The sequence below is a fragment of the Apteryx mantelli genome, chromosome Z (assembly GCF_036417845.1).
Source record: "Apteryx mantelli isolate bAptMan1 chromosome Z, bAptMan1.hap1, whole genome shotgun sequence".
NCBI classification, from domain to species: domain Eukaryota; kingdom Metazoa; phylum Chordata; class Aves; order Apterygiformes; family Apterygidae; genus Apteryx; species Apteryx mantelli.
In genome coordinates this window covers 10441883-10452900 of record NC_090020.1, presented here as the reverse complement: position 1 = coordinate 10452900, position 11018 = coordinate 10441883, and the positions used below count along the sequence as shown (strand labels likewise).

Here is an 11018-nt window from a genome sequence, read left to right as displayed (position 1 = left end):
AAAACCAACAGCTGGGGTTTTGGATCCTCCTTCTGGTGTAGCAGACTCTTCAGAGATGTGAAGACTATTTTGTACCACTATTCTATTGAACAAAAATATTAAGAAAGAAGCCTTGGTTTTTTGCACAGAAATTAAGAGGAGCATTTTCACAGGAAAAATATGCATCTGCAGTTTTTCCTATCCCTTTCTTTTGGTTCTTCTTTCACCTTCCTTAGCTGAGACATGCAGACAGCAGTAGTCTTTGCATGCCTCACCCTTCAGAAAGAAGAGCCACCCACAACAGCCAAGTCTCCCCTCGCTGGCATGCAGCCAAGGTTGCAAGAGAGCCTTGCCTCATCTGTTTTCCTCTCCAGCAGAATCCCAGTAGTATTTGAATAAAGTATCAGCAAGCAGAGAAAGTCTGTGTAAATAACTATAATTGGTTGCATTAGACTAAGTAGCCAAAGAGAGCCTGCAAGGAGCATGATGATCATCCTAGTCAGTAAACGTTGTTGAAAGCACAACAACTGTTGTCTTTGTTTATTGCAGAGTAGCATTGGTTATAGTCATGTTTGAGAATTCTCTATCTCCATTTCTGTCGCTAAAGCTGCAGGGTTTGTTGTAATTGTGTGCAAAATGGTATGCTGCCAGAATTTCAGTACGTTTCATGCACTAATCCGAGCTAATCGTGATGCCACAGTATAATCTTTGGCTTGTTCCAGTACTATCTATTAAATACGGAGATCTAAGTGCAGGTACACTTTATATCAATTATTGTTTTAGGCTAGGAGGATGTACAAGGAGAGGGATCATTCCAGGCATGCCTGTTTACCAGACTCCTTCTTGAACAATTATGTGTGATCTCTGTCAAAGATAAGATGAAGTGCCAGATGGATTTTTGATCTGACCTGATGTACCAGTTTGGGGGTTTTAGTGATACATGAAACCAGGTTTTCCTTCCCATGGCAATATCAAGTGCTGTAACACTTGTGCAAGATAGAAGGTTGGCGTAACAGAACACTGCACTGATCATAAAGTTCTGAAAAATGTCACCTGGCAAAATCGAAGTTTAGCATTTAATTCCGTCTTCCAGTGTGGGGCCATAGGTTGCCTCCAGGGAGTTGCTGTTCGATTTCCCATTCTGTTATCACAATTTTCCTACATAGGTTCTGAAAGACTAAGTTCCTATGATGAATCAGTGGTCTTGATTCTTGTCATGCGCCCTGCAGTTCGGTTGGACGCACGTGCGCATTGCACAGCATGAGGGGTACTAGCTGCCAAAGCAACGATCGCACTCTCACACCACAGCTCTCTTGGGGATCCCCTTGAAAGCACATTTTAATGTTAAACTCAAAAAATTTGTCAGTCAGTTTAGCAAACCAGTCCAGTTCAGTCAGAGTTAGATTGAGCTGCAATTATATTTGTGCTATTTTGTTTTGATTTCCCTGTGGAAATTTGAAAAGTTTACATGAAATCGGAATAACTCTAATAAAGATTATATTTTTAGAAATTTTCTTTTTCACAAAATAACCATTTAGATGGAAAATTGTAAATCAACTTTAATTATAAAACCTGTAAAATCCAGCTAAATTCTCTTTTAATTTGTGTTTAAAATGTTTTTTTTTTTAATTATTTTTAACCATGGACTCTAAATCCTCAAAATCATCCTCAAAAGTTACAACCTGCCAATTCATGAGCTTCATTTTAGCTGCAAAGTCATCCCAGTATATCAAGACCAAGCACACATTACCGAAGCATTAAAAATATGCCAGTTTGGACAAGAATGGTGTCTGGGTTTGGAGGTACTTTTGGCATTTATTACTGACAGAAGAAAGAGTCTTTATATCAAAAAGTAATTTATTCTAAATAAAATAAAGCTTACAATACTAATCAATAAAAAATATATTCTTAACTTCAGGATGTGTGTCTTCTTTAGACCTGGTTAAAAAACATGGAAGGCTTTTCATCAGAAATTTTAACACAAATGAAATTTAGAAAAATTCTAAACAGTCTACTTTTAGGGTTTCCTCGGCCTTTGGCTTGTTCTCTGCCTTGATGAACCTAAGTATTTCATGGTGAGCAGAAGTTTTTCTGATCTGTGACATTTTAGCCACTGTTTTCACTTTCTGATGTTCTTGTCAGCTGCCACCTCCTGCCGACAGGGTAGTGGTTCACGGGATGTTTACAGATGCAAGTCATTAGGCTTTCCAGAAGCACAGAGAAGGGTGCAGACAATTTCCAGTTTTAGGATCTGTTTTCCCTGAAATGATTTGTTCTAAGCAAATAATTCGGGGACAAAACTTAATTACCACATGACGAACGCACTGAGGCTTTACGCTTTTCCTTTAACCCTGGGTTTGATGAAACTCTGCTGTGCGAAACTGAGGAAAATCTGCAGACCTTTTCCACATGAGCTGTACTGGGAGGTGCAAAGGGGTCTGGTCAGCAGCAAGGTGGAAAAAAAGTGGAACCCCCGAATTTATTGGATGATAAAAGAAAGTTTGTGTTAGACAGAAGTGTGTTTTTAAGTACAAATGAGTGTAAACGTGGTTTAATTTTACTGTAGTATTCAATGTAGTCCTTAGCATGGACCTATGGGCCAAGCAGAACACTTGTTTAAAAGGATGGAAACGGTATTATAGTTGCTTTGAGGACTTACTGAAAGAGGGCAGAGTTATGGTTCCATCTATGTGTATTGTAACTCTGTACTTCATAGATCTCAGAAATCTCGGCCTGAAATACCTTAGATCCTGATTTCCTGTTTTCAGAAGTTACACAAAATATTACAAGGTAACATAATTTTGGCCGGGGGGGGGGGGGGGGAGGTTCTGAGAAAGGGTGTTATTTGTTGGCTTTTAACTGAAAAATAACTGATTCTTGCAGAAATAGCTGAATATGCATCTTTATTTTATTTTAAATTTATTTTATGCCTTGATGTATTGTGGGCAGTTAGAGGATACTGTGATTCCCAAGTGCTCCTTCCTTTCATTACGCATGTTCTATCATTGAATAAAAGTCATGGTTGTACCTTGAAATGTTCGGAGTGCAATGTTAGTAAAAGGAGAGAATGCCACAAATATGGCCTTAAATTTTACTTTGATTAGAATTCTGTGGACATGTCTTCACTGTATTATACTGTGTATACATTCATTCTTTGTCTATTGCACAACCATGCAAATTATTTTGACAAAACTGATTTTCTATATAAACAGATACTACCAAAACCATACTGCTGTATTCCTGTCCTTGGTCTGAAATTTAGACCCTGCTTTCCCTGATAAATGAATTTTTAAAAAAAGATATAATGATTGTATGAAATAACTGTGCATCCTGCAGATGCTAATCTTTGAAAGTCCTCTTTTGTGCAAAAACAGCTCTTTTTAGAGTTTACCGTGGGAATGACTGCTTGGTTTTTTTTTCTAGTATTATGTCCTCCTTGTACATTATCATTGTATTTGCATTTACCTTCATTTAAACATTGGTCTTCCCAAAGTATTTTCTTTTTGTCAGACAAGCCTATGAGATCAGTTTTGTAACTGTATTTTATTTAGGAAGTTCTTCACCAATTTTCTACATTCAACAAAAATCTGCAGGGGCAGGGTGCCGACAGCCCACGCTGAATACCTCCACACCAGAGATCTGACGTGCCTCCCGGGGAATACGGCGCTCCTCAGCAAGAGAGAGAGTACCGGGATTTTTACTAGGATGTTCACATTGCCTGCGGAGGATAAGATGACCGTGACTCTTAACGGAACGTCTGCTTAAGTGCACGGATTTTGTAAAAGATGGATGTTGTGGGTTAGTTCATTGTTGCCATTTGGCCGTTCTGATTGTTTTTGGAAACTTTCTGTCTTTTGGAATTACGCAATACCTTGACAGACGTTGTGTGACACTAACTAGTGGTGCGACAAAAGGCTGCGATTTGGTATATATGTGGGATGACGCATCAGCCTTTCCAATTGCGCTGCGGTTCTCGGGAAAGCCCTGAATGCATCGGGGCTTTATTCTGCACTGTTCTGTCTGTACAGTGGCCGTTTTTCCTCTTTCACTCCAAACTAGGTCATTCCAGAATTTTTGTGGTAACAGTGTTATTACCTTCCAAAAGGCCAAGTGACTACCAGATGTCAAAAGGATCTGCCTTGCTTTGCCAGTTGAACAAGTAACCAGAACGCAATTTCAGTCCAGTACAAGGTTTTGTGAACTGCATAGCATTAACACAATTTGAGTCTTAGGATAGCTCTATAAGAGAAGACCCATCCCTTGGTGGCATAGAAGTAAAAAATGGTAATCTGTAAATGGAATTTTTTAGTTTTACTGGACTTCATAAACTAAATATTTGATTGAGGTTATTTTTCCATTGTTGTTTTTGGACAGTTTCTGTCATCCTTCTGGTCCTAAGATTTATGCATCCCTGCTCCAGTTAAAAATACTCTCATATAATAACTGTGTTTCATGTAAAGAAACATGCTTTGCATTAGGATGTTAAGTTACTGTGACTGTATGGTTTAACATTAGCTTTTATCCTTTTATCCTGTCACTGGAGACTACTTTCAAAAATGGAGACTTTCAAGCAAAAATATTAGTGGTCCTTGAGCAAGCGTTCTAAAGGTCATATAGCAGCCTGCATCACAAACTGCAGAAATAAATGGATATTTAGACATTTTCTACATCTGTTGTCCCCATAACCAAAGCAATAATTTAGAGTGAGCACTTCTGCTGCGTCCCAGGAGCGGAGCCTGCTGATCACTGACCTGAGCCCCCAGAGCAGTCCTGCAGCTCAGTTGAGAGTTTGTGTAGGGCAAACCGCTCTTGAATTGCATCCTGCACCTCGGCAAGGCCAGCTCCATGAGCAGAAGCAGCAAAATGGGCAAGGGACAGAAGCAGAGCTCCTGGCAGTTTTCTGCTGCTGGTGCAGCAAAAGCTACCTAGAGCACTAGCACACTGAGATGGGCAGCAAGATCTCTCAGAAAAAAATACAATGAATATTCGTTATGGTGGTCTTTTACTGTTGCCACTTTGAGCTGAACTGAAGAAATAACAAGTAGCGCAGAGCACAAAAGCTAAGATAAATACAAAACAGGTCACTATAGTCAGGACTACCAAGAGCTTTTGGGTGCTTTCTGGACATAACTTCAAGTAGGAAACACTAGTGTGATGATCTGATCTCAAAGCTGTAGAGGTAAGGTTCATTATAGTGAAGTCTCTCTCTAAAGGGACCCACCACCTCCTAACGAAGAGCAATAGCGAAAAAGCTCCCACAGCTTCTCCTAAAAGAAACAGCTGCTTGGTTCTTCAGGCTGTGGAGCTACCAGCTTCACCATCACTTTTTAAATGAAAATGCTTTCCCGTAAATAATAGCTCCATGATCTGCTTCTTCCTCTCCAGGAGTGATGATGGGAGGGATCCATCAAGCAGATACGGGAAACATTAATTTTGGTACATTAGCACTGACTGGAAGAAAATCAAGCTGGAAGACAGTCAGAGAAGATAAGGTGGTGGTGTTTTCTTTTAGAAGACATTCAGAAATGTGCTGTGATACCCAGAGAGGAAAGATGCCTACCTCACATCACAGCCTTTTGTAGGTCTGTTGTGATCAGCTGGCAAAATAAAATCACACTGAGAAAGGTGTGGTTTCCACTCGCATAGTTAATGGAAAGGAGGTGCTTTTGAGAAGGGGGCTTTTCTGACATTCTCTTCCAGGGAAGTGGCATAATAGGATTATTGTTTATTAATATATAGACATTACATTACTGTATTTGTGGACAACAAAATGGTACAAATGGAGATTAAATATTGCTACGTTAAAATTTACCAAAACAAAAATATTCTTTTACACAACTCTTTTAACCAAGCCACATTGTCCAAGTTTGAAAGTGGACTATGCTAACAGAATTTAGCACAAAAAAAACCCTACTTCAGTGCTGTTGTGTAAGCTGTGGACTCTAAATGTGAAATCTGGCCCCAGTGAAACCAGTGACAAAAATTCTACAGGCTGTGTGGAACCAAGATTTTTGCCCTAGTTACACAGAATGCATCATTATTAGTTTGGCAGCTGTGATCCAAGAGATCAGAGATGTTTCATATTAAGCAGAGCTAGAACATGACAGCAACGGTGATGCAGCAGGAGAGCTAAGGAGGCGCCATTAACAGTACGTGTGATTGCCATTTTGGAGGATGAATTTTCTTTCATTCCTCAACAACCAATATTTCCTACATGAAAACTAAAAAGTTACATTCTGGCAAAAATACATTCTGCTAACATATTCACTGAGAAAACATTCCAGTCACTGCACTAGTAAGAGCTAACACGATGACAGTTTATTTTGTTAAATGCAATACAGCGTCATAAGACTGCGAAGAGATATCTGTCAAACCTGAGAAGTGAGTATCAGAGCCACAAAAAATCCCCAAAACATAAAGATACTGAAAACAGTAAAGTACTGAAGAGCTTATAGCAAGCCACATAAAAATAGCTAAAGGTTCACAGATGCTTTGTAATGTATTGATACTAGTGTTAGCTTGTAACAAATATATTGTAGATTGGAATTCTTGTCTGTCTTGTCTATCTGATGGTCACAAGATCATGACATAATTACATGTAGAAGTAGTCTAAGAAATAAATAACAACACGTATACTCAACATGTGTGCTATTCAGTAATTACAGTCACAAACATCAGGAATAAATTAGCTCTTGAAACTAATTTCGGTTCCTTCTGCGTATGTTAGCACAGAAAAGTACACTTCTCTCTTTTGAGTTAAAATACCTAGCAGAATTACTGGAAACCTTGACTTTTAAATTACCTTTCTCCTTACTGTTTTCATCTTTGAAAGCCTCATGCAAAATCCTTTGAAACAGCTTCTATGAAATTTGGAGCAGACATGAGTATTGTAAATGTGCAGATGATGGCAAAAAGGGTAAATGCAACCAGGCACAATCTGTCTATAACAGCAGCTGCAAACTTCCACTCGCTGCAGATTTCCTCACCCTCATCTTGTTTTCTGAAGCGCGTTGCGATGAACTGAACCTCCTCCAGGATCTTCACGATCACTGGGAGGTGATCCACGAAAGCTTTCTTCTGAGCGAGCTCGATATCCTCTGGCGAGGGGCAAGTAACCTTTCCGCTCTTGCTACCCAGATCGTTGCTCTGGCGGCAGCGTGGGCTCTCCATGGCGTGGTAGCTGTAGACCACGTTGCCGTTGCTGGACTGGTGCCCGGGCAGGACGTTCAACTCAGCGCTGTTGACGCTCGGAGGGTGCTTGGGATAGCTGTATTTGCAAGAGAGGGGCCTTATGTTTTCCCCAGGTTTCTTCATTCGCAGAAACCAAGCGCACCAGTTCAGCAGGATGACACGGACCTGAAAGAGAGTGATCAGAATATGAATAAAGGGAGCCTTTGAGCATTTTAATATACTGTTTCTGAAGCATTTGGTGGCTACTGTCGTCAGTCCTTATGTTCAATTAGAAAGCCTGGCTGTTTGCTATGTTCTCCAACTATCTGATTTTAAGTGGAGTTTTTCAGGATCTGGGCCCTTCCCAAAAATGACATTTTTCAGACATGTTTTGAACATACAGGTGTTCCATGTCCACCCAGCTTAGAGAGCAAAGGAGATTTAAGATCTTCACTTTACAGAACATTTCTTGAACTCCTCTATTTTGCAAACAATCCTGGATCTCTGTGGTTGAGCGGAAGGCACAAAGTTGGCTGCATTCTTTTACAACCATTTCTCAGTTAATATGGAGAGAGATACTCTTAAAGATTTGGGGGGCAAATGTTTAGATTGTGCTGAATTAGACTATAGGACAGACTAACTGAAGTTTTTAGCATATACCCTCCCCGCAACCCCTGCTGTTTAAGTCTATATAAACAGCCTTGTGTTGTTTTACTTGAAAGCTGTTGCAATCCTGTTTTAATCCTTGGTGAAGAGTTCAGCCACATAACACAGCAGGCCTTCTCTCAAAACAACAGCAGCTGATCAGTTAAATTGGGCAGTTCGAAATCTGAATGTTGCTATTATCAGCTGTCGTTTCCTCATGCTCTGGTATAAAACTGCTCCGACAGTTCGCGAGAGCTTTCTAACCTGCCTATGGACGTTTGTGGGGCAAATATTTCCTATTAAGGCTGTCAGGTGAGCTAACTCAGGAGGGTACATCCAGCATTTTTTTCCCTGTGAACTGATCTTCAGATCCCTTGTCTGAACTCTGAGCCTGCCAGATTTCCCATTTTTAGTACTGATTGCTGTGGAAGGCAGACAGCAGCAAACTCAGTCAGTAAAATCTTGTAACCGTAGAGTCCTTCAAGTAGTATGTATAGAGGAACGGACATTCGCAAGGAGCTGGTGAGAGTCGCTCTTGGAAGACAGGTGGCCTCTTCAATTACTGGTTCGCTCTGCTTGCAGAAAAAGCAGAACTGACCTCTGGTTTCACCCCTGTGCCCAGGACCGCCTGAAGGATGCTGCTCCTGTCGGTTTGGCCCTGTATGCCTCAGGGCCACCCCTCGTCCGTAGGGTGGTTTCAGATACAGGTGGAGTCATCTCCTGCGTTTGCACAGGGCAGATGCGCAGGTGGGCGAATTACAGCTCGCGCTTTGCGTGGCTGCTGTAATGACAAGCGTAATTTCAGAAAGGAGGAGACGCTAATTACCACAGCAGGGAGTAATAATAGTAAAACCCAAAAGCCAAGACGAGTGGAAGATGGTAATACAATTTTTAAGTTTTACAGTGAGAGTTCTTCTGGCTCGCAGCCCTGTGGGCCATTCTGCTTCACTCCCTCTAACGAATCTTTTATTCCTCACCCTGAAAAGCTATTTTCCTGAGTTTCAAATTATTCTGCTTTCATTGGTGGCTTTAAATGTTTCACTATTTCCTCCCTGGTCACCACAGACAAACACAAAACTATAATGTAGCAGGTTAAAAAATCCATCCTGGATTTAATTGAACTTCCTTAATTAGAATGTCCTCTGACTGCTTATGGACACAATGATTGCATATTATCATGGAACAATATAAAGGCTTTAATTGCTGACAATATTTCAGCAGTGTCAGTGGCAAGGGTAGAGAGAAATTCATTCTCACATAATGTGAAATTCCAAAATACTAGGCCAGGCAAACTTTATTAGAAAATGTTGATATGTCTGCCCTGGGTCTTCAAGGAGATGTAAGGGGAAAAGCTCTGTTCTGCAGAAATGTTACTTTTTCTTTCAAGATGGTGTGCTTATTCTTTGGAGAATTTACATTTATAATTTCAGATACAGACAAGCCCATTTCCTACAGACAATTAAATACATGCAAGACAACACCGCAGCTTTTCATGTGTTTGGACTAATGCCATATTTCCTAGAAAGCACAGACGTTCAGGCATCAGTCTCTTCCTGGCATGCCAATTGGTTGAGGTTGTCTAGAAACAGCCCGGGTGTGAACCCCTGCCCACCGCTTAGCCCACGGACAAGGTTGTAGCTACAGCGCTCTGTGAGGAGCACCAGCTCCCCGGCAAACCTGCACGCCCCAGCCCGACGGCATCAGCCAGCCCAGGATTATATCCAAAGGGAAGCCTGAAACTAAACAACCTGATGTAGGCACAGCAGAGAGCCGGAGGGCTTCTGCCTCTACCTTGGAGGTGCTCCCAAGGAAAGCCCACGCCTTCCCCTGGAACTCGCTCCAGCAGCCAATTCCATCAAAGGTGGAAAAACATCCCCTAACAATTAATTAGGGGTAGAGCTTTGCAATGCCTGGATGTCTGGCTCTGCCAGGGGGAGGGGTGTGTGGGGAGTGAGTAGTTCTAGGAGGATCTGCTGAGACTGGGATTGCAGAGAACAAATTTCAGGTAAGCAATTTCCTCCTCTCTGCAGATAGCCATCTTAATAGGTTCCTGTTTTTATTCAGCAAAAAGCTGTATGGATGTCTCTGAAAAAAAAGGTAAACGGGCCCGGAAAGATGCTGGCAGGAAAAAATCAATGGGGATTGTGCCATAAATCCTAATGACTGAGCAATGGCTATGACTTGCAGAGAACTTGTGTACTGACCGCTCTTGGGCTGCCAGCCTCTTCCCACACAACTGGCATTTGCCCCTTTTGTCTTGAGATCGCTCAGCCCTGCCTGCTTGCCTGTGCTACAGCTGTCACAGTATATCATCTGCACTCTCCAGTAATGCCTTCTACAGTCTTTGCTTCCTGATAGTAATTTTTTTTAAGTGTATGGCAGTTCAGCTGGCAGGCCATTGAACCTTGTTGTTCAAGGATGACGACCCCCTGCACACAACGTTTTCAGCCAAAAAATAGTGGACCTCAGCAGGTCTGTGGCAAGAACCCAGAGTACTCAGATAGGTCTTTCTTATCTGTAGTTTCTACCTTGTCATTCTTTGTCCAGACGTTGTCAAATACAGACCGTATGGGGGTTTTATTCATCAATATATTCATCATTATTCATCAATGACTTGGATGAAGGGACAGAGTGCACCCTCAGCAAGTTTGCTGACGATACAAAACCGGGAGGAGTGGCTGATACGCCAGAGGGCTGTGCTGCCATTGAGAGAGACCTGGACAGGCTGGAGAGATGGGCAGAGAGGAACCTCATGAAGTTCAACCAAGGGAAGTGCAGGGTCCTGCACCTAGGGAGGAATAATGCCAGTCACAAGTACAGGCTGGAGGTTGACCTGCTGGAAAGCAGCTCTGCGGAGAAGGACCTGGGAGTGCTGGTGGACACCAAGTTAAGCATGAGGCAGCAATGTGCCCTTGTGGCCAAGAAGGCCAGTGGTGTCCTGGGGTGCATTAGGAAGAGTGTTGCCAGCAGGTCAAGGGAAGTGATCCTCCCCCTCTACTCAGCCCTGGTGAGGCCACATCTGGAGTGCTGTGTCCAGTTCTGGGCTTCCCAATGTGAGAGACATGGCACTACTGGAGCAAGTCCAGCAAAGGGCTACTAAGATGAGTAAGGGACTGGAGCATCTCTCATATGAGGAAAGGCTGAGAGAGCTGGGCCTGTTCAGCCTGGAGGAGAGAAGACTGAGGGGGGATCTTATCAATGTGTACAAGTATCTGAAGGGAGGG

The 11018-nt window shown here is 42.1% G+C and overlaps 1 protein-coding gene across 1 annotated transcript in view; it reads right to left on the bottom strand.

Annotated features, from left to right (window-relative positions):
- Nucleotides 1-6813: 6813 nt before the first annotated feature.
- The window catches only part of LOC136995365 (neuronal acetylcholine receptor subunit alpha-7-like), a 52033-nt gene continuing 47828 nt past the window's right edge, over nt 6814-11018 (bottom strand). The window contains exon 10 of the mRNA XM_067315989.1: nt 6814-7335. Coding sequence (XP_067172090.1) covers nt 6814-7335 — 522 coding nt within the window. The remainder of the gene's footprint in view (nt 7336-11018) is intronic.